The sequence below is a fragment of the Pituophis catenifer genome, unplaced genomic scaffold (assembly GCF_029215685.1).
Source record: "Pituophis catenifer annectens isolate HBS135680 unplaced genomic scaffold, rPitCat1.0.hap2 SCAF_2, whole genome shotgun sequence".
NCBI lineage: Eukaryota > Metazoa > Chordata > Lepidosauria > Squamata > Colubridae > Pituophis > Pituophis catenifer.
Window position 1 is genome coordinate 184,957,995 of NW_027256882.1, and position 25,264 is coordinate 184,983,258.

Sequence of the window (25,264 nt, forward strand, 5' to 3'; positions counted from 1 at the left end):
AATAATCTGTGGGCTTGATTATTTAGTAAAGCTCTCAGTCACATCTTTGAGTTTTGCTCCTGGGAGAAAAGATATTGTCCTTGATTGATTGTTCAGTCTACAAACCCATTCCTCTGGGAAGTGAATCTCCCATCATCCATACATGGCTTTTTTTCCTTGGGAAAGTGTCGGCTACTTTGCTTGTCACTGGAACCCTTGATGATGTGACTTCTCCAGGTATTTGCATGCTTTCTTCTGGGGGAGGATATGAAATTGATTGCTCAGATCCAGGGGCTGTACTGATGTTCCCACAGGAAAAAGTGAAATTAGATGCTCTAAGGAATAAGTATTTATGGAATGTCAAAACGATGAACCAAGGCAAATTTGATGTTGTCAAAGGAGGAATGTCACGATTGATAATGTTCTGGAAATTGCAAAGAGCTTGGACTGGAATGGAATAAGGTATAAAAAAATAATAGAAGAAACGGTATCTGTTAACATTAACAAATACTAACTATCTTATAAAATTCACTGTTTATTATAACCCTAAAATTTATACAGTGGAAAAAATATATTCAGTTAGGGGGGGAAAGGACTGGATTTCTAATTTCAAGGGACTATGAGCAACTAGACAGAAAAGCAAAACCCCAGGGAAGTCAGGTGGTGTTTTCGTCTATTCTTCCAATGGAAGGTCAAAGCCCAATGAAGGAACAGAGGATGCCAGAAGTAAGCTACTGGTTCAATGGATGGTGCTGCCAAGAAAACTTTGAATTTTTGGACCACTACTTACAGAAAAAGCTTCTGGCAAGAGATGAGCTGCAATCCACAAGGACCAGGAAAAATATGTTTGGAAAATAACTGGCTGGGGTCATAAGAAGGGCTTTAAAGTAAAAATGGAAGTGGAAGGAAACTAATGGTATCTAATTTCTCTGACAAATTGAAAGACAAAAAGGACAAGTACAAAAAATGGAAAGAGGGACACATAACTAAGGCAGGATATCAGCAGACAGCCAGAATCTGCAAAGATGAAGTCAGGAAAGCAAAGCCTCAGAATGTACAGAATGTACAAAGACTTGCAACAAAAGTCAAAGATAACAGTCACCCATGCTCTCGTTATCTCTCACCTGGATTACTGCAATGCCCTCTACATGGGGTTGCCTTTGGGGGTGCACCTGGAGGCTCCAACTGGTCCAGAATGCGGCCGCGCGGGTTGTTACGGGAGTTTCCCGTTACTTCTGTGTTACACCTCTCCTGCGCGAGCTGCACTGGTTACCAGTGGTCCTCCGGATCCGCTTCAAGGTGCTGGTACTTACCTATAAAGCCCTTCATGGCATGGGCCTGGAGTACTTGCAGGAGCATCTTCTGCCGGCCTCCCACCGTCCAGTGCACTCGCATAGGGCTGCCCTCCTCCGGGTGCCATCGGCCAGGCAATGTTGGCTGATGGCGCCCAGGATGAGGGCGTTCTCTGTGGGCGCACTGACCCTCTGGGCTCCGGATGGCCCCCGACCTCGACTCCTTCCGCAGGGACCTGAAGACATGGCTCTTCCAACAAATCATCTGATCTGCTGGGAGTTTTTAGTTCTCTAAGAGTTTTAATTGGATTATTTTAATTTTTATTTATTTTATTTTAATTTTATTTTTCAATTTATATACCGCCCTTCTCCCTGAGGACTCAGGGCGGTGTACAGCCAGAACTAAAAACATGAAATACAAATATTAAAAACAATTAAAATCTATATAAATTTGGCCCAAAATTTAAAAAAACCACAAACCAATTAAACATTTAAAAATTTAAAAAAATTTCTTCCTAAACCAGCCCGGCTTGCTGGAAAAAGTGGGTTTTAAGGGCACGGCGGAAGGCACTGAGGTCTTGGATTCTCCTTATCTCTGGGAACAGCTGATTCCAGAGGGTAGGTGCCCCCACAGAGAAGGCTCTCCCCCTGGGGGTCACCAGCCTACATTCTTTGGCTGATGGCACCCTGAGGAGGCCCTCTCTGTGGGAGCGCACGGGTCGCTGGGAGGTCGTCGGTAGCAGCAGGCGGTCTTGAAGATAACTAGGCCCTATGCCATGGAGCGCTTTAAAGGTGATAAACAACACCTTGAAGCGCACCCGGAAGACCACCGGGAGCCAGTGCAGCTCACGCAGGAGCGGTGTTACATGGGAGCGCCATGCTGCTCCCATCACTACCTGCGCTGCTGCGTTCTGGACCAGCTGGAGCCTCCGGGTGCCCCTCAAGGGAAGCCCCATGTAGAGAGCATTGCAGTAGTCAAGGCGAGAGGTGACGAGGGCGTGAGTGACTGTGCACAGGGAATCCCGATCAAGAAAGGGCCGCAACTGGCGAATCAGGCGAACCTGATAAAAGGTCCCCCTGGTTACAGCCGTCAGATGTTCCTCCAAGGACAGCTGCATATCCAGGAGGACTCCCAGATTGCGAGCCCTTTCTGTGGGGGCCAAGGACTCGCCCCCAATAGTCAGTGATGGAGTCAACTGACTATATCAGGATGCCGGGAGCCACAGCCACTCAGTCTTGGAAGGGTTGAGCTTGAGCCTGTTCCTCCCCATCCAGATCCGCACAGCCTCCAGGCACTGAGACATCACTTCAAGGGATTTAATTAACTTAAATTAACTTATTAACTTATTGTTCTGTGATTTTTATCTTTGTGAGCTGCCCCGAGTCCTTCGGGAGAAGGGCGGCATATAAATATGATTAAATATAAATATATAAATATATAACAAAAAAAGTTTCTTCCAATATAAATAACAAGAAAAAAAAATCAAGGAAACAGTCGGTCCGCTAAAGAGAGAAGACAGCAAGGAAGTAACAGGCAACAGAGAGAAAGCAGAGCTGCTTAACTCATTCCTTGCATTGGTCTTCACACAAAAAGAAACTATAGCCCAGCCTACCAGAAACATAACTGTAAAAAACAGACTGGAAATAAAAGTTAAAATAAGCAAAGAATTAGTAAGAGAACACCTGTCTGATCTTGATGAATACAAATCACCAGGACCTGATGGATTACATCCCAGAATTCTAAAGGAGCTGGCAGATGTCATCTCAGAACCATTGTACCACATCTTTCAAAAATCCTGGAACTCTGGGGAACTACCAGAAGACTGGAAAAGAGCTGATGTGGTTCCCATCTTCAAGAAAGGAAAAAAAACAGACCCAGGAAATTACAGAACAATCAGCCTAATATCAATACCTGGGAAGATACTGGAAAAGATAATAAAAAAAACAGATCTGCCAACACCTAGAAATGAGTAAAGTAATAACTAACAGTCAGCATGGGTTTGTTAAAAACAGATCATGCCAAACCAATCTTATTTCATTCTTCAACATAGTGACTAAATTAGTAGACCAGTGAAATACTGTGGACATAATATACTTAGACTTCAGCAAGGCATTCGACAAAGTAAACCACAACCTACTTCTTCGTAAGCTAGAAAAAAGTGGGATAGATAGTGTCACCACCAGATGGATTCGCAACAAACCATACTCGAATAGTCTTTAATGGGTCTAAGTCTACATGTAGAGAAGCAAGCAGTGGAGTGCCACAAGGTTCCGTCTTAGACCCAGTACTCTTCAATATCTTCATAAATGACTTAGATGAGGGAATAGAAGGGGAACTCACCAAATTTGCAGATGATACTAAACTGGCAGGAATAGCTAACACCCTAGAAGATAGGTTCAAGATCCAGATGGATCTTGACAGACTTGAACACTGGGCCCTATTTAACAAAATGAAATTCAATGTAGAGAAAAGTAAAGTCTTACACGTACTGTAGGTCAGAAAAACCAAAAGCACACATATAAACTGGGTGAAACAAGGCTTAATAGCAGTGACTGTGAGAGGGAACTTGGAGTCTTAGTGGGCAATGAGCTAAATATGAGCCAGCAGTGTGCAGCAGCAGCCAAAAAAGCCAATGCAATCCTAAATTGCATTAACAGAGGTATACAATCAAGATCAAGTGAGGTATTAATACCACTCTATAAAGCCCTAGTAAGACTACAACTAGAGTACTGCATCCAGTTTTGGTCACCACACTATAAAAAAGATGTTGAGACTCTGGAAAAAGTGCAGAGGAGAGCAACCAGGATGATTAGGGGACTGTAGACTAAAACATATGAAGAACAGTTACATGAACTGGGCATGGCTAATCTAGTGAAGAGAAGGACTGGGGAGACATAACCATCTTTCAATACTTGAGGGGCTGCTACAGAGAAGCTGTCAAGCTGTTTTCCAAAGCATCTGAAGGCCAAATAAGGAATAATGGATGGAAACTGATGAAGGACAGATTTAACCTAGAAATGTGGAGGAACTTTCTGACAGTGAGAACAATCAACCAATGGAACAGCTTGCCTTCGGAAGTTATGGGAGCTACATCACTTGAGACTTTCAAGAAAAGATTGGACTATTTGTCAGAAATAGTGTAGGGCAGTGATGGCTAATCTTTTTGCCATCAAGTGCCAGGAGCAAGGGGGAGGGGGTGTTGTGCACATGCATGCCCACATCCATAATTCTATGCACGCACTCCCATGCATGCGTGCATGACCCCCCCACTCTCTCCCGCTCCTGGCAAGCGATGGTAAGGTGGGCCCGGTAGGCCCATTTTTCTCTCTCCCCAGGCCCCAGAGCCTTTCTAGGAGCTTGGGGAGGGCGAAAATGGAAGATTGGAGAGGCAAGACCTTACATAACCAATTCTACATTCTCTGTAATGTAGTTTATCATTTTGAGCACCAATTAGCAACCATATGAGGTAACATTAAATTTAAATGAAGATACGTCCTCCCTTTTTGCTATCAATTTGAGGGTAGAAGTCCTCACCTATTTGAATTTGTATGTTTTTATGTTTTTATTTTGCATTTTTAAAAAACCTGCCCAAGTTCAAAAATTAAAGCTGTGGTGGGAGCAAGTTATGGGATTGGGGAAATTTAATGAAACAACATGTTCATTTTTCAAGGAAGAAAGAACATTAGGAGAAAAAAAGGTGTCTATTCTTCTAAAAGAGCAACTTGCCAGGAGTTGCTCCAACAGTGAGATGGGTGACCTATATACAGTGGTGGGATTCAATTTTTTTAACAACCGGTTCTGTGGGCATGGCTTAGTTGGGGGTGTGGCTTGGTGGTCATGTGACCAGGTGGGCATGGCTTGGTGGTCATGTGACCGGGGTGGGCGTGGCTAGCCAGTCGGGTGGGCATCGTTATGTGCATAGGGATTACTCAGAGGGCTGAAAAAAGTCATTTCTGACTGGTCCTCGCACTTATGACCATCCTCACATTTATGCCCGTTGCAGCATTCTTAACAATCGTGTCAGTCATTTCACCACTACTTCTCTTCACCACAGTGGCAAAATAGGGCGCAAAACATAAAATGTGAGGACAGTCGTAAATTCAAGGACTGATCAAAAATGCAAGGACCGGTCAAAAAATAACTTTTTCAGCCTTCTGAGTAGTCCGTATGAACATAGGGACTGTTCAGAGGACTGAAAAAAGTCATTTCTGATGGGTCCTCACATTTGTGACCAGTCCTCGCACTTATGACCTTCCTCACATTTATGCCTGTTGCGGCATTCATAACAACTGTGTCAGTTGTTTATGCTCAAAAGGACTACCCAGAGGGCTGAAAAAAGTGATTTCTGACAGGTCTTTGCACTTTTGACCGGTCCTCGCACTTATGACCGGTCATCATTTATGCCCATTGTAGCATTCTTAACAACCGTGTCACTCATTTCACAACTGCTTCTCTTCACCATGGTGACAAGATAGGGCAAAAACGTAAAATGTGAGGACAGTCGTAAATTCGAGGAGTGGTCAAAAGTGCGAGGACCAGTCAAAAATAACTTTTTCAGCCCTCTGAGTAATCCATATGCACAAAAGGATACAGCAATAGAGAGGGATGAAAGAAGGAGAAGAGAGATGGAAGAAGGAAGGAGAGAGAGGGAAGGAAGAGAAGGGAGGAAGGAAGGGAAGGGAAATTAGAGGAGGAGTGAGGGTAAGAGAGGGAGGAAGAGAGGAGGAGAAGGAGAAAGGAAGAGGAAGTAAGGAGGAGAAGAAGAGGGGGAAGAGAAAGTAAGAAGGAAAGAAAAGAGAGAGGTGGTAGGTTTGAGGAGAAAGATTGCTGTACAATAAAAAAGATGAAAGGGAAGAAAGGCAACCCCAAACAAATATAAAGATATTAAGATAAAGAATGAATTGTTAAACTTTAAAGAATAAAAGAGAACAAATATGAATAAATAGCAATAATTCTTTGAACAGAGTATTTGGCCGGTTCACAAATTTAAACAGTGTTTAGCCATTTCAATTAAATTTACAATTTCTATATTTTCTTTTTGCCATATTTATTCCTCATCTATTTTTTAAAAAAACAATATTACCCTTCATCCTCATCTCTAATCTTAATCAAATTCAATTTTTCCCTTCTATTCTATATTATACCCCTTCCCATTGTCATCTATTTTTATATCCATCCTCACATTGGTCAGTTATGTAATATTACAGTTGTTTAATACAAATTCAACATTTTAATATAAATCAATTAGTTATATAACTATCTTTTTTGTATATTAATCAATATGAACATGAATATTCCAATTATTTCCATGCAATCCAATTTCTTACAAATTAATTAATTATATTTACTTTATATTTTAATTTATATTTATATTTCATCATGTTTTGGATATAACTATTACACTGGGATGGGAATAATAAAACGATTGACTTACACCAGTTTCTGCTAGTTCTTTAAAAACAATTTTGATTTGAATTGAATGTTATTGTCCTGAATGGATGTATTATTGAACTAATATGTAATTAAAAATTTGATATTTTCCAATTCCAATATTTTCCAATTTTATCATTTTCCAATGATCTGCATCAGCTTTCCCTTGTGTGAGTCAATTACTCCAAACACCAATATTAAAGAAATACATAAACCAAGTACTGTATATTTGATTTACCTTTATATTTTATATGTATAAATATATTTATATTATATTATTTCATATTTATATTTACCCAAGACCCATGGTAAGATCATCCATTCAACGATGGTCGGTGGAGGCCCTTGCATATTCAGATCTGACCTGTCAATATGCTGAGAGGCAAGTAGAAGAAGAAACAAGAAAGTCAAGTAGGAGGCAGTGTGGCAGATGAATTTGATGAATGGCTTCCTGATGAACAGTCCCAGTCGGCTCTTGGGAGCTATCAAGTAGCAGACAGAGAATGCGGGGAAAAGGAATCCAACAATGATGCAAGTCAGCATCTTCACAGCCCAGTGGTGTCTCCTCCAGCCTGGGAACTCATCATACCAACGAGAGGCAAGTAACTGTTGACAGTTTGGTTGGGCAACAAACTAACACAAAACAAAAGAAATAATCAAAACTCTTCTATCTAGTAAATTCTTATATACAAAATGTAACATGCAAAAAGAAATTCAAGAGATTTAACTGCATTTTTACTAGATGAAATTCCTTGTACATTAAAGTACACAATTATTAGGTATTAACATTAAAGACAAAAAAACTTTGTTCTCTGGTATATCTTCATATCTATTATACATACATACATACATATATACATACATACATACATACATATATGTATGTATACTTCTTAAGTTTTCGTGGGTGTGTGTATGTAAAAAGTTAAAATCTCGGGTGTTTTCCCGTGTCGTTATAATTATTACTTAAAATGTTTAAAATCCTGGCTAAGATCCCAGCTCAGAATCCTCTAAATTCCCAAACAAAAAACCTTTTTAAGGTCTTTCAAAAAACTCTGGCTGAAATCCTAACCAACACTTTAAAGGTTAGGCAACGTTTCGACAAGCTCTCTATCTTGTCATCTTCGGGCCTTTATTATAAATAATAAATATTATAATAAAGGCCCAAAAAACCTTGGTTACGCAGGAAAAACCTGGCTAGAGGAAAAACATTTTTTATACCATCTACCAGAAGAAAACACACATAAACCGCTATCTGCACGCACTCTCACACCACCACCCAGCACAGATCAATTCCGTAGCCAAGACACTCATCTCCAGAACAAAATGCTTAGCTGACAAACAACACCTAAAAACCGAACTACACACTCTCACTAATGTACTAACATCTAACGGATTCCAAAGAAATAAGATTACCAACCTAATCCAAAAAGAAACCCCCACTAAAATCCAAGACAGAGAACAAGAAAACGGGAAAGCCCTCCTCCCATACATAAAAGGCACCACAGACAGAATCAGCAAGATCCTCCACAAACACAACATCAAGACAGCATTCTGCACAAACCGAAAAATATCCACCATCCTAAGAAACCCCAAAGGCAAAATTGAGTTAGAAAATCAAGGAGTATATGAAATCCCATGCACCGCCTGCCCCACCACATACATCAGACAAACCAACAGAAGAATAAATGCACGCATTGAAGAACACAAGAACTCAGTCAGAAAAGAGGAACCAACTTCTTCCCTGGTCCAACACCTTAAAGCCACAGGACGCGAAATTGACTTTAAAAAGACCAAAACTATCGCCAAAACTGAACAGTTTAACAACAGAATAATCAGAGAAGCCATCAAGATAGAAAAATGCCCACACACCATGAATAAACAAGATGATACCTCCCGCCTACCAGCCATTTGGAAACCTGCCCTTATTGACAAACGAGTCCCTAACACAAAGAATGAAACCAGACCTACACTCACGAAAACCACACAGGATGTCACCACCACACATCTACGCAAAAAGCAAACCCACACCGATGAGGCACAACCACAAACCAGAAGCCAGACCACAGCTGCATCATTAGCCACTTTAAACCCCTCCAATCCATACATGAAGCAAACTGACACCCACCATGAAGATGTGGCATGACCACGAACGCGAAGCCAAACAACAGCAACGCAGCTCACCAGCTCAAATCCCCCTGCAACTCAGACTAACCCGAGCACAACCAAGCCCCCACCCAAATAGAACACACCCCCATCCAATCAGAGCACAGCCAACCCCCCCATCCAATCAGAGCACAGACAAGCCCCCAACCAATCAGAACACACCTCCACCCAATCAGAAAACAACCAAGCTCCCACCCAATCAATTCACACCCCCACTGGCAGTTAAAAGGAAGAAATAGCTGCGACCACACATTGCTGCTAGAAGCACGAAGCCAAAAACACCAGCCTGAAGATGACAAATGAGACTTCGTTGAAACGTCGCCAAGACACTTCCAATTTTACGCTGGAGAAAACCCAAATAACCAAAGACATATATATGTCTAATATTTAAGATGGGATTTTAACCAGGATTTTAAATATTTTAACCAATTTATTTACAATGACGTGGGAAAACACCCGAGATTTTAATTTTTTGCATATATATATATATATGTTCACACACACACACACACATGCAGGTCACACACACACACACACACACACACACACACACACACACACACGTTATCCGCGACGACCCAGAGTTCAAGAACAACGACCTACTTCTTCGTAAGTTAGAAAAAAGTGGGATAGATAGATTCACCATCAGATGGATTTGCAACTGACTGACAAACCATACTTAACGAGTAGTCCTTAATGGGTCTAAGTCTACATGGAGAGAAGTAAGCAGTGGGGTACCACAAGGTTCCATCTTACGCCCAGTACTCTTCAATATCTTCATAACAATTTAGATGAAGGAATAGAAGGGAAACTTACCAAATTTCTTTTTCTTTTCTTTTTTCTTTTAATTTGATTTATATGCCGCCCTTCTCCGGAGACTCAGGGCGGCTTACAATGCGTTAAGCAATAGCCTTCATTCTTTTGTATATTTTATACAAAGTCAGCTTATTGCCCCCATAAACTGGGTCCTCATTTCACCTACCTTAGAAAGGATGGAAGGCTGAGTCAACCTTGAGCCTTGGAGAGATTCGAACCAGCAGAAATTGCAGGCAGCTGTGTTAATAACAGGGTGCACTAAACCCCTGTACTATCAAGGCTACTATCAAATTTGCAGATGATATTAAATAAGTTATAGTTCTAGTGATACCCTAGAATAGGGGTGGGCAATTGTGGCTCTTTTACAACATAATAATAATAATAATAATAATAATAATAATAATAATAATAATAATAATAATAATAATAATAATAATTATTATTATTATTATTATTATTATTATTATTATTATTATTATTATTATTATTTTATTTCTATACTGCCCTTCTCCCGAAGGACTCAGGGCGGTGTACAGCCTATTTAAAAACACAGACAAAACAACAATGTAAAATTTAAAATAATTAAATAAATTGGCTCAGATTTAAAACCCCAAAAATTTAAATACCCCAATTTAAAACTATTGTGTTGATAGTCCGGCCTGGCGGAACAACAGGGTCTTCAGTGTGCAGCGAAACACCCGGAGGTCGGAGATCTTACAAGTTTCCGGGGGCAGTTCGTTCCACAGGGCTGGGGCTCCCACAGAGAAGGCCCTCCCCCTGGGTGTCGCCAGCCGACATAACTTGGCCGATGGCACCCTGAGGAGACCCTCTCTGTGGGAGCGAACTGGTCGGTGGGAGGCTATTGGTGGCAGAAGACGGTCTCAGAGGTACCCGGGTCCTATGCCATGGAGCGCTTTAAAGGTGGTAACCAACACCTTGAATCGCACCTGGAAGACCACTGGGAACCAGTGCAGCTCAAGCAGGAGGGGTGTCACATGGGCACAACGGGTTGCGCCCATAACCACCCGCGTGGCCGCATTCTGGACCAGTTGGAGCCTCCGAGTGCTCTTCAAGGGGAGCCCCATGTAGAGAGCATTACAATAGTCCAACCGGGAAGTAACAAGGGCATGAGTGACCGTGCGCAGGGCGTCCCGATCCAGAAAGGGCTGCAACTGACGAATCAGGCGAACCTGATAAAAGGCCCCCCTGGCCACGGCCGTCATATGCTCTTCTAAAGACAGCCGCGCGTCCAGGAGGACACCCAGATTGCGAGCCCTCTCCGTGGGGGGCAAAGATTCACCCCCAATAGTCAGCGATGGCACCTGCTGACTATATCGGGGTGCCGGAAGCCACAGCCACTCGGTCTTGGAGGGGTTGAGTCTGAGCCTGTTCCTCCCCATCCAGAAGTCCACAGGTTGTAAAAGAGCCACAATTGCCCACCCTGCCCTAGAAGATAGGCTTAAGATCCAGAAAGATCTTGACAGACTTGAACACTGGTCCCCATCTAACAAAATGAAATTCAATGTAGAGAAAAGTAAAGTCCTACACTTAGGTAAGAAAAACCAAAAGCACACATATAAACTGGATGAAAGAAGGCTCAGTAGCAGTGACTGTGAGAGGGAAGACTCCTAGTGGGCAATGAGCTAAATATGAGCCAACAGTGTGCAGTGGCAGCCAAAAAAGCCAATGCAATCCTAAATTGCATTAACAGAGGTATACAATCAAAATCAAGTGAGGAACTAATACCACTCTATAAAGCCCTAGTAAGACTACACCTAGAGTACTGCATCCAGTTTTGGTCACCACACTATAAAAAAGATGTTGAGACTATGGAAAAAGTGCAGAGGAGAGCAACCAGGATGATTAGGGGACTGTAGACTAAAACCAGTGGTGGGATTCTACCGGTTCGCACTGGTTCGGTAGAACCGGTTGTTAAGTGGTTAAGCGGTTTGGAGAACCGGTTGTTAAAAGAAAGCTCCTTTTGGTTTTTTTTCCACTTTACAGGGTTAATCCTGTTAGGAATTACAACATTCGGTGTTGTTTCCTAGCCTAATCTTTATTGCCTGCTTACAGAAACTGCCTCTCCTGCAGTACGCCTAGACTTACTGTCGCTTCCGGTTCCGGAGGTTCTCGGAGGGTTTTTTGGTTGACTTTCTTAAAGGGGAAGAGTTGTTTTAAGCTTTTTACACTGCTGTTGGGAGGATATACTCCCCTGTTGGAGTTCTTCCAGCCAGGGTGCAATGGTCAGCACTTTGAAGAAATAATTGAATAACGAAGCAGAAACTTTTAATGACAAGGAACCAAGATGAGTGACATTCAGCAAGGCTTATTGGCTAGGTAGAAAGATTGACATTCAAACGTGATTTTACATACCCTTTCTGACTTTTGGTCGAAAACTGTTTTTTTCATAAGTGCGAGGACTGGTCAAAAGTGTGAGGACCTGTCAGAAATCACTTTTTTCAGCTCTCTGGGTAGCCCTTTTGTGCATATGGACTACTCAGAGGGCTGAAAAAGTTATTTTTGACCGATCATCGCACTTACGACTGTCGTCACATTTTACATTTTTCACCCTATCTTGTCACCATGGTGAAGAGAAGTATTGGTGAAATGACTGACATGGTTGTTAAGAATGCTGCAACAGGCATAAATGTGAGGATGGTCATAAGTGTGAGGACCAGTCAGAAATGACTTTTTTCAGCCCTCTGAGTAGTCCCTATACACATAGCCATGGCCACCTGGTCACATGATCAGCTAGCCACACCCACCCGGTCACATGACCACCAAGCCATGCCCACCCAAATAAGCCACGCCCACAGAACCGGTTGTTAAAAAAATTGAATCCCATCACCACTGACTAAAACATATGAAGAACGGTTACAGGAACTGGGCATGCCTAGTCTAGTGAAGAGAAGGGCCAGGGGAGACATGATAGCAGTGTTCCAATATTTGAGGGGCTGCCACAGAGAGGAGTGGGTCAAGCTATTTTCTAAAGCACCTGAAGGCCAGACAAGGAATAAATGATGGAAATGTATGTCCCTGCAAAGAAGGTCATAATGACGGGACTCCAAATTATAACTTTAAAAAAGCCAACTATGTTCTCATAGCTGCCGACTTCTCATCTCTTGATTGGCATATTCTACTCACAGGCTGTAATACTGCTGAAGACAATTATAAAAATTTTTTGCTCGAAGTCAAAAGAGTCTTTAAGCTATATGTACCAAAGCCAGAAAAAACAATTTATCCATAACAATAAGGAAGCTCCAATCAAAAAAAAAATCTCTTTGGCGAAAAAACAAAACTGGCTATGTAGCTAAAAAGCCACTACAAACCTTATGCTATCAGATGAAGGCAAAATGTACCAATTACTATGGCAAACAAAAGGAAAAACAAAACTGGCTATGTAGCTAAAAAGCCATTACAAAATCTTATGCCATCAGATAAAGGCAAAATGCACCAATTACTACTGCAAATGAAAGGAAAAACTGTTACATAAAATCCACCCGCACCTTCTATAATTTCATAAATACCAAACTTAAAGACTCGAAAACCATGCCACCCCTAAAAGGGCCTAATAGGAAAGACTGTAATGATGAAGCCGTTAAGGCCAATCTTTTCAATACATTTTTCATTCAGTCTTTATCAACAGCAATAGCTCATGCCCCACATTTCCTAATCATACCACAACTAATTGCAACGATCTGCTACATATTGATATTAAAGAAGATAACATTGAAAAGGCACTAGGTAAACTATAACCATCTCTTTCTATTGGCCCTGATGGATTATGTGGATACTTCTTGAAAAAGCTTTCCACTGCCATAGCTGAATCACTAAACACAATCTACGAGATATCTTTTAGAACCAGCTCTTTGCCTGACCTATGGTCATTATACGTTTTTTATTCTGTGAGCTGCCCCAAGTCCTACGGGAGAAGGGCGGCATAGAAATCTAAGAAAATAAACAAATAAATAAATTAGCCACAGTCATTCCTATCTTCAAAAAGGGAGACTCCAGCCTGGTTGAAAATTACAGACAAATCTCATTATGTTGTGTCACCTGCAAGTCATGGAATCAACCATCAACCAATCCATTACCCTCTACTTAAAGAAAAACAACCTTCTCTCCAGTTTGGTCTCAGGAAAAAATTGTCCTGTAATCTACAACTCCTACATTGCAGAAACATTTGGATTACACAACTCGACCAGGGTAAAGCAATAGACGCAATTTACATAGACTTCTGCAAAGCCTTTGATATAGTGCTACACAACAAACTACTGTTAAAACTACACTCTTATGGCATTTCTGGATCACTGCACAAATGGATAGCTGCATTCCTGTCAAACAGGCAACAAGTACTCAAAATAAGGACTGCCCTATCAAACCCTGCACCAATTAACAGCGATGTCCCCCAAGGCAGCGTTCTAGGACCTACTCTCTTTCTAATGTACATAAATGACCTTTGCAATCATATTATAAGCAACTGCGTCCTCTTTGCTGATGATGTAAAACTATTTAACACCACTGACAATACTGCTGCCCTACAAAGCGACCTTGACTATGTGTCAGAATGGTCGAACAATTGGCAACTTCAAATCTCAACCAACAAATGCTCTGTCTTACATATTGGCAACAAAAATCACAACACTAAATACAAACTGGGCAGATACAACCTCGTAGATGACCCTCACTCTGTCAAGGACCTAGGAGTACTCATTTCAAAAGATCTAAGCCCCAGAGCTCATAGTAACAGCATTGCCAAAAAGGCATTAAGAGTTGTTAACCTAATCTTGCAAAGCTTCTTCTCCAGTAATATTGTACTGCAAACCAGGGCATGCAAAACCTTTGCCAGATCAATTCTCAAATACAGCTCATCTGCCTGGAATCCACACTGTATAACAGACATTAATAGAATTGAGCAAGTCCAGAGGTATTTCATGAGAAACATACTCCACTCCTTTGTTCGCAATAGAATACCGTATGCCACCAGTCTTGAAATTTTGGACCTAGACAACCTAAAACTATGCTGCCTATGGTCTGACCCAAGCTTACTACACAAAATTGTCTGCTACAATGTCCTACCTGTCAATGACTACTTCAGCTTCAACCACAATAATATACGGACAAACAATAGATACAAACTCAAAGTAAACTGCTCCAAACTTGATTGCAGAAAATACGACTTCATCAACAGAGTGGTCAATGCCTGGAACTCACTACTTGACTCTGTTGTTACATCCTCAAACCCCCAAAAATTTAATCTTAAACTGTCTACCGTGGACCTCACTCCATTCCTAAGAGGTCTGTAAGGGGGCGTGCATAAGAGCACCAGCGTGCCTACCGTCCCTGTCCTACTGTTCTCATTTATTCGTACTCATTTATTATGTATATATTTATGCCTGTTTTTACCTATATGTTTATATGTTATGTTCATACTTATACTTGTTTTTTTGATACATGCTTGACAAACTAAATAAATAATTAAAATAAATAAATATTTATCCTCATCTAAGAGATGAGGTTTGCTGCTTATAGTTATAGAAAGTGAAAGGTATCCACATGGGGCTAACTCAAGGCAGGAAACATATCTAACGCACCTTCCTCCTGTTTTCCTCACAACAACTTTTGCAATATTTCAGTGCCCATTAGACCCTAATAACCTAAAATGTTAATTAAAAAGTGAAAGATAATGAAATAATGAAGAACAGAAGATCTGAACTGCATTTGGTCTTATTTAGGAAGCATGTTATCTCACTCATTATTGTAATAAAATCCACTAACATTTTATACCCACCTCTTTTTGACGGTATTTAATTGCCAGTTTTAATCTTGCCAAATCATTTTCACTCTGCTCTTCTAGTAGACTGTTATCATCTCTGTAATTAAGAATAATTTCCAATTCTCTTGAACTTCGAGTCTGATCCAACAAATCTTTTGCAAACTGCTTGCACTGTTGTGACAATTCTTCATATTCCGATTTAAACTCATTTTCCACTTTGCTCAGTTCTTGAAGTTCCCAACTTAACTGGAATGCTGTAAGAAATGGGTCCTCACTTGATAGAGCAATTAAAGATGGGCTTGCAAGAGCCTTGTAGATATTTAGTCTGGATCGGGAATGGCGAAGGCTATCCACATCTGAACTGGAGACACATTCCACACAGTTACAGCGAACTTCATGTGGTCTGGGAACAGACACACCTTTCTGAACTAAAAGTTTTATGATCTCATAATTGTTTGTATGGGCAGCCAAGATAATGGGTGTTATATCTGGTGTAAATTCAGAGAACTGTGTATCCAGTAACGTGGGTGGTACCTGTGGGGGTGGGAAAGGAATACTATTCATTCATTCATCCTATATATAATGACATATTTACAGAATAAAATAAAATAAAATAAAATAAAATACAGGTAGTCCTTTTGTAGCAATTATCTGCAGTTGCAACAGTGATGAAAAAGTTAATTTTTCAACCAATCCTTGCATTTATAATCTTTACAGGTCCATAAAGCAAAAGAAAGTTGTAGTAAGATAATAAGCATAGTTGCAGTTTCATTTAGGTACCAAATTGCCATTCCCAATTGTGGTCATGAAACAAGGCTTAACTGTATAATCCCTTGGGGAGGGGAAATCAAATGAGAGTTTTCACTGTATTGCTGGCTGCAAAAATGAAATTGAGAGACTTAGAAAGAATATATAAAATGTGAGGGAAGTGGGCTTCATCCAAACTTTTGATTCGGCCCCATGCAAGGAGGCTAAGGATGTTTGGGGAAAGGTGAGAAAGAATTTGAGGAAAGTTGTTTTACTTACCTTAAAGCTTTTTTTTTAAGCACCCGGTTCATTTTCCCAACAGATGTGTTTGGAGTTTAACAAATTGTTATGATATATAGTGCAGTTAGTCTCAAATTATCTTCTATGTTATATGTATATGCCACCTAACTCCCAGTAACTCTGGGAATTACCTTGGTAATTTTTTCTCATTCCCACTTGCCCAGTACTGCTATGCACTTCAGTTTAGAGTGCTTCTCTCTGGGCTGCAGGGAGCACCCACAGTATTTATGCAGTTGATTAATGAGGTCCTGCATGAACACCTGTAAATAAAAGCCAAGTACATGAAGCTGGTCAGAGCTGTTCTACAGAAGCTCCAGGCTGCTCAGTTGTATGCCAAATTGTCCAAATGTGAGTTCCACCAGGACAAGATTGACTATCTGGGCTATCGAATCTCCCATGAAGGAATTGAAATGGATCCAGAAAAAAGTATGAGCAGTGCTGGAATGGGCACCACCATGCACCAGGAAGCACCTATAAAGCTTCCTAGGGTTCACCAAGTTCTACAGACAGTTCATCCCTTCTTTTGTGCAGATAGCACTTCCCATTATGAACTTCCTATGTTACATGTATGAAAACAAAGGGCAGGGACAAGCCTAAAGCCATCCAACCACTGAAATGGACTATGGAGTGCCAGGCGGCATTTGAAAAACTCAGACAACTTCTTTTTGCTGAACTGGTGCTCAAGCACCCAGATCCTGAAAAACTGGATGCAACTGCCATCCAGGTAGACACCAGTGATGTATTGGTAGGGCTTGTGCTGATGCAAGAAAATGAGCAGGACAGTTGCAACCCAACAATGCTGGGTCACATGGGAGAAAGAGGCTTATGGTCAGGGGTGGGCTTCAAAAATTTTAGCAAGGGATTCTCTGCCCAGTTGCTAGGTGGGCATGGCCATGGTGGGCATGGCCTAGTTGGCCTCCTGCACCATGGCGGTGGGGGGGGGGGATTTTGCCCTCCCCAGGCTTTGGAGGCTGTTGAGGGTAAAACTGCCCTCTGCAAAGTGGTGCAACGAACCAGACAGCGAATAGATACATTGCTTAGCAAAACACACAGATACTCACAGACTCTGAACGTTTAAAGAAAAATAAACAGTCTTTACTTGTAGTAAAAAAAACAAACTTGGCTTCTCAAAACAAAGATAACACTTCTTCAAATAATCACGGTTCAACACAAAAACATAGTTTGCTTACAATTCCAGTTCTCTTTAGTAACACAGACACAGTTCCTTTCAGCAGTTCAACCTTCTAATAGCAGGAGCAGAAGTGAATGAACGTCCTGCCTTCTTTTATGTCTGCTTAGCACAGCCAATTAGTCATCTTGTAGCAGTTAAAGTTACAGAACATAGTTTTCTATATATTACCTACCCAACTGTAGGATAAGCATCCAACATTCTCCCCTTTGGGTAGACTAATATATTTACAATCTTAAACCATACTGTTCACATGTATCTATATATTTCCTACTTCCCTGTGCTTTTGTGAAATGATCAGCCACATTGTCTTCTGATGCACAATATACAAGTTCTATGATTTTGTTCATTATACATTCTCTTACATTGAGATACCGAAGATCTGTATGTTTTGTTCTAGTCTTTACAGCTGTATTTGTCGCCATTTTTATCGCTGCCTGATTATCTTTGTATACTATTATAGGATCTTGTATATCTATTCCTAAATCTAGCATCAGCTGTTTAATACTGATCAAATCCGTACATAACAAAGATAAACAAGAAAACTCTGCTTCCATTGTAGACATACTTAAATGCTTCTGTCTTATTAAATGCCACCATATCAAGGATTTTCCCAGAAATACAGCGATTCCTGAGGTTGATTTTCTTGTATTCACATCTGTTGCGAAATTAGCATCTGCATAAGCGGTTACATGCAATTCTTCTGATGGTTGTAGATATAATGCATGATGCATAGTATATTTTAGATATCTAAGAATACGTTTTGCTCCTTGCCAGTGTCTTTCTGCAGGTTCCATGTTGAATCTAGCTAATTGGTTCACGCTATAAGAAATATCGGGTCTAGACCAATTGCTAATGTATGATAAACTGCCAATCAACGATTGGTATATCCCTTTATCAAACAACGGACTTTTCACATCAGTGTTGCAATAATCTTGAACCATAGGTGTCTTTGATTCCATTCTGAACTGTTTTAATAGATTATTAATTTTATCAGTTTGGGATAATTTAAATCCTCCCCTAGTTTTTTCGATCCTTACACCTAGGTATTGTTGTATCTCCTCTAGATTTTTAATCCTGACATGAGCTTTTAATTCATCAACAATCCTGTTGGCCTCTTGCTCATTCTTTGTAATCAGAGCTATATCGTCTGTAAAAAGAAGTAATAATGATACTATACTATCCCTTTCCATTTTAAATAAACATGGAACTGCTAATCCTGCTTTAAATCTGATATTCTTCAATGTTTTTACAATGCACTGGTTCCATTATAACCTGACTGTTTTAACCCATACAGACTTTTCTTTAATAACCAACAGTCAGCCTTCCCATTTTCCTCAAATCCTGAGGGTTTCTTTAAATAAATTTCATGCTGTAATGGTGCATGCAGAGATGCGGTCTCTACATCTAAATGGTTAACTATATATTTATTTCTAGCTGCCTATACCAACGCTGCTCTTACTGTAATGGCTTTTAAACTTGGACCGAATACCTCATTATAATCATTAGGAGACTGATTAAATCCTTGAGCTACCAGCCTAGCTTTATATATTGGTATCCCATCTATCCCAGTCTTTAATTTATATACCCACTTACTACCAAGTATAGTTTTCCCTTTTGGAATTGTTACAGACTCATACACTTTCAAATTCTGCAAAGATTGTAGTTCTTTAGTCATTGCACCTCTCCACACTTTCTGGTCTTCAGGTGGAAACGTGGTCAACTCATTAAATGTAATAGGGACTTTATTTACTTGATAGACTGTAGTTGCCTGATACCTATCAGGTGGTCTTGTTACTCTACTCAACCTTCTTGGGAGTTCAGGACTTACAGATTGCCTCTCCACCTTTACCTCTTCCTGTACTACGTCTTTCTCTACCTCTTCGCTCTGGATTTCTGGCATTTCATTGGTAGCTTCAGTCTGAGTTTCAATGATAACCTCATTTTCCGTACCTAATTTATTCCACCCTACATGCTCCATAAACCTGGCATTTGCACTGTTAACTACCATTGCTGTTCCTTTTACCCAAAATATGTAGGACTTGTGGTTTGAATTGTAACCAACAAATATTAATTGTTGTGCCCTACTCTGGCCTTAAGCCTTAACTGCACTGGAATATGTACCCATGCAGGTGATCCAAATGTGTGTATGTAGCTCAAATCTGGCTTCCTTCCATGCCATATGGTATATGGAATTTTGTTAGTGGTTGTATTTATGGTGTTGTTTAAGAGTGTATTTGCACACATAATTGCTTCTCCCCATAAATTAGCCGGTAAACCTGCATCAGCTAACATTGATCTCATCATTGCTTGTAGGGTTTGTCCTCTCCTTTCAACATATGAGTTATGTTGTGGTCTATATGGAGCTGAATATTTGTGCTTTATACCAGCATTATCTAACATTGATTTAAACCTTGTGTTTACAAACTCAGTACCATTGTCAGTTACAATGGTAACTATTTTTTTATTTGTTTTTCTCTCCACAAACTTAATCCATTGAACAAAATACCGAAAAGTATCTACCTTAGTCTTCAATAGGTAGCAAAAATCATATCTGGAATAATGGTCAACTATACTGAGAACATAGGAAGCACCCCCCAAACTAGCCGTCATTGGCCCTATTAAATCAGCAAATACCACTTCCAGTGGTCTCTTCATTTTAAACCTGTCAAACCTATTAGCAGGGATTGTTCTACTTTTCTGCTGACTACAAATATTGCAATTTAAATACTGGTTACATGGTTTCAACTTCAACCCATCAACTAATTTTACAGTTTTCTGTAACATCTTAAAACTGATATGCCCCATACGTCTGTGCAGCAAGTGAACACATTCATCATGTGGTTTGACATTTGAGTATACAACATTTGTAACATGGTTACTAGGTAATATATATAAACCATCTTTCAGTTTTCCAATAATCTTGGTTTCACCTTTTTCAATTAAACATTTCATTGGTTCTAAACGTTACTGTATATCCTAGCTTAACCAATACTCTAACCAAAATCAAATTAAAGTTTAGATTTGGAACATATAACATATGCATTTTTTCTTTTACATATGGACATATTGCCGTTCCCTCACCACATGCCTTTAGCTTCCACCCATTTGCTAAAGAAACCTTATTATTACTATTTTCACAAAATAGTTTTGTGTTCTGACAATGCATAGCAACGCCCCGCTATCAATAACCCACGAATAGTGGTTAACCTGTTTCTTATCAGACATAGCTACATTACATTGTTTTTTATCTTTAACTATGGTTTTTTGTTTCAGCCTTCTGCAAAACCTGGCTATATGACCCTTCTTGCCACAATTAAAACAATGTTTTACAGCATATACATGGTTATTTGCCTTTACATTTACATTAATTGACTCAGGTTCTTCCCTTAGTTGTTTTCTTTCTTCTCTCCTTCTGGCCTCTTCTAGTAGTCGCGAGGTTACATTGGCCAAAGTTAGTTCCTGCTGTGTGAGAACTTCAAATGATGTTACTACGTCATCGTAGCTCTCATCTAGCGATGATAACAGTATATAAACCTGTTGCTGCTCGGAAAAAAACACCTCCTTCTGATGTAGCTCTCGAAAAATGCTTTTTATGCAATTCAGGTGTGTTAACATGTCACCACCCTTACGGAGTTGTGTGCGAAACAACCTTCGTGTAATGTTAATTTGTGCCCCCACAGTGTCACGAACATAAAGACGTTTCAAATTGCCCCAGCATCTTGCAGCAGACTGTTCACCCTCGATGTGAACAAGCTGGGTATCGTCTAGAGACAAACCAATAATACACAATGCACTCTCATTCTTCCTCTGGAACTCGGCTATCTTCCTGGCATCCTCAGCATCATCAGCATTCCAGGAGGTCACATCTGGTGGATTCTGCACTACTTCCCATAGCCCTTCTTTGCGCAACAGGAGACTGCACTTGGTGGACCAGGATTTGTAGTTGGTGCCATCCAGCCAGGTAACCAGCGATAAGTTGGGAGCTTGACCTTGTGCTATCCTCACCAGGATATTAAATACGTATCAGAACGTCTGGAGCAATAATGTGTGTCGCAACTCTCTTATTGCTGTAACTGGTACACACACTCTGGTAGTGGGCCCATAACCAGTGTTGAGGGTAAAACTGCCCTCTGCAAAGTGTTGCAATGAACCAGACAGCGAATAGATTCGTTGCTTAGCAAAACACACAGATACTCACAGACTCTGAATGTTTAAAGAAAAATAAACAGTCTTTACTTGTAGTAAAAAAAAAACAAACTTGGCTTCTCAAAACAAAGATAACACTTCTTCAAATAATCACGGTTCAACACAAAAACATAGTTTGCTTACAATTCCAGTTCTCTTTAGTAACACAGACACAGTTCCTTTCAGCAGTTCAACCTTCTAATAGCAGGAGCAGAAGTGAATGAACGTCCTGCCTTCTTTTATGTCTGCTTAGCACAGCCAATTAGTCATCTTGTAGCAGTTAAAGTTACAGAACATAGTTTTCTATATATTACCTACCCAACTGTAGGATAAGCATCCAACATTCTCCCCTTTGGGTAGACTAATATATTTACAATCTTAAACCATACTGTTCACATGTATCTATATATTTCCTACTTCCCTGTGCTTTTGTGAAATGATCAGCCACATTGTCTTCTGATGCACAATATACAAGTTCTATGATTTTGTTCATTATACATTCTCTTACATTGAGATACCGAAGATCTGTATGTTTTGTTCTAGTCTTTACAGCTGTATTTGTCGCCATTTTTATCGCTGCCTGATTATCTTTGTATACTATTATAGGATCTTGTATATCTATTCCTAAATCTAGCATCAGCTGTTTAATACTGATCAAATCCGTACATAACAAAGATAAACAAGAAAACTCTGCTTCCATTGTAGACATACTTAAATGCTTCTGTCTTATTAAATGCCACCATATCAAGGATTTTCCCAGAAATACAGCGATTCCTGAGGTTGATTTTCTTGTATTCACATCTGTTGCGAAATTAGCATCTGCATAAGCGGTTACATGCAATTCTTCTGATGGTTGTAGATATAATGCATGATGCATAGTATATTTTAGATATCTAAGAATACGTTTTGCTCCTTGCCAGTGTCTTTCTGCAGGTTCCATGTTGAATCTAGCTAATTGGTTCACGCTATAAGAAATATCGGGTCTAGACCAATTGCTAATGTATGATAAACTGCCAATCAACGATTGGTATATCCCTTTATCAAACAACGGACTTTTCACATCAGTGTTGCAATAATCTTGAACCATAGGTGTCTTTGATTCCATTCTGAACTGTTTTAATAGATTATTAATTTTATCAGTTTGGGATAATTTAAATCCTCCCCTAGTTTTTTCGATCCTTACACCTAGGTATTGTTGTATCTCCTCTAGATTTTTAATCCTGACATGAGCTTTTAATTCATCAACAATCCTGTTGGCCTCTTGCTCATTCTTTGTAATCAGAGCTATATCGTCTGTAAAAAGAAGTAATAATGATACTATACTATCCCTTTCCATTTTAAATAAACATGGAACTGCTAATCCTGCTTTAAATCTGATATTCTTCAATGTTTTTACAATGCACTGGTTCCATTATAACCTGACTGTTTTAACCCATACAGACTTTTCTTTAATAACCAACAGTCAGCCTTCCCATTTTCCTCAAATCCTGAGGGTTTCTTTAAATAAATTTCATGCTGTAATGGTGCATGCAGAGATGCGGTCTCTACATCTAAATGGTTAACTATATATTTATTTCTAGCTGCCTATACCAACGCTGCTCTTACTGTAATGGCTTTTAAACTTGGACCGAATACCTCATTATAATCATTAGGAGACTGATTAAATCCTTGAGCTACCAGCCTAGCTTTATATATTGGTATCCCATCTATCCCAGTCTTTAATTTATATACCCACTTACTACCAAGTATAGTTTTCCCTTTTGGAATTGTTACAGACTCATACACTTTCAAATTCTGCAAAGATTGTAGTTCTTTAGTCATTGCACCTCTCCACACTTTCTGGTCTTCAGGTGGAAACGTGGTCAACTCATTAAATGTAATAGGGACTTTATTTACTTGATAGACTGTAGTTGCCTGATACCTATCAGGTGGTCTTGTTACTCTACTCAACCTTCTTGGGAGTTCAGGACTTACAGATTGCCTCTCCACCTTTACCTCTTCCTGTACTACGTCTTTCTCTACCTCTTCGCTCTGGATTTCTGGCATTTCATTGGTAGCTTCAGTCTGAGTTTCAATGATAACCTCATTTTCCGTACCTAATTTATTCCACCCTACATGCTCCATAAACCTGGCATTTGCACTGTTAACTACCATTGCTGTTCCTTTTACCCAAAATATGTAGGACTTGTGGTTTGAATTGTAACCAACAAATATTAATTGTTGTGCCCTACTCTGGCCTTAAGCCTTAACTGCACTGGAATATGTACCCATGCAGGTGATCCAAATGTGTGTATGTAGCTCAAATCTGGCTTCCTTCCATGCCATATGGTATATGGAATTTTGTTAGTGGTTGTATTTATGGTGTTGTTTAAGAGTGTATTTGCACACATAATTGCTTCTCCCCATAAATTAGCCGGTAAACCTGCATCAGCTAACATTGATCTCATCATTGCTTGTAGGGTTTGTCCTCTCCTTTCAACATATGAGTTATGTTGTGGTCTATATGGAGCTGAATATTTGTGCTTTATACCAGCATTATCTAACATTGATTTAAACCTTGTGTTTACAAACTCAGTACCATTGTCAGTTACAATGGTAACTATTTTTTTATTTGTTTTTCTCTCCACAAACTTAATCCATTGAACAAAATACCGAAAAGTATCTACCTTAGTCTTCAATAGGTAGCAAAAATCATATCTGGAATAATGGTCAACTATACTGAGAACATAGGAAGCACCCCCCAAACTAGCCGTCATTGGCCCTATTAAATCAGCAAATACCACTTCCAGTGGTCTCTTCATTTTAAACCTGTCAAACCTATTAGCAGGGATTGTTCTACTTTTCTGCTGACTACAAATATTGCAATTTAAATACTGGTTACATGGTTTCAACTTCAACCCATCAACTAATTTTACAGTTTTCTGTAACATCTTAAAACTGATATGCCCCATACGTCTGTGCAGCAAGTGAACACATTCATCATGTGGTTTGACATTTGAGTATACAACATTTGTAACATGGTTACTAGGTAATATATATAAACCATCTTTCAGTTTTCCAATAATCTTGGTTTCACCTTTTTCAATTAAACATTTCATTGGTTCTAAACGTTACTGTATATCCTAGCTTAACCAATACTCTAACCAAAATCAAATTAAAGTTTAGATTTGGAACATATAACATATGCATTTTTTCTTTTACATATGGACATATTGCCGTTCCCTCACCACATGCCTTTAGCTTCCACCCATTTGCTAAAGAAACCTTATTATTACTATTTTCACAAAATAGTTTTGTGTTCTGACAATGCATAGCAACGCCCCGCTATCAATAACCCACGAATAGTGGTTAACCTGTTTCTTATCAGACATAGCTACATT

The 25,264-nt window shown here is 39.8% G+C and overlaps 1 protein-coding gene across 2 annotated transcripts in view; it reads right to left on the reverse strand.

Annotated features, from left to right (window-relative positions):
- The window catches only part of TRPC4 (transient receptor potential cation channel subfamily C member 4), a 333,671-nt gene that overhangs the window by 196,984 nt on the left and 111,423 nt on the right, over positions 1–25,264 (reverse strand). Inside the window, exons 2-3 of one of the 2 annotated variants that reach the window (XM_070935287.1) lie at positions 15,476–15,994; positions 6,999–7,335 (exon numbers count right to left, since the gene is read on the reverse strand). In XM_070935287.1, coding sequence (XP_070791388.1) covers positions 6,999–7,335; positions 15,476–15,994 — 856 coding nt within the window. The remainder of the gene's footprint in view (positions 1–6,998; positions 7,336–15,475; positions 15,995–25,264) is intronic. The other variant, XM_070935288.1, reaches the window with a different exon arrangement.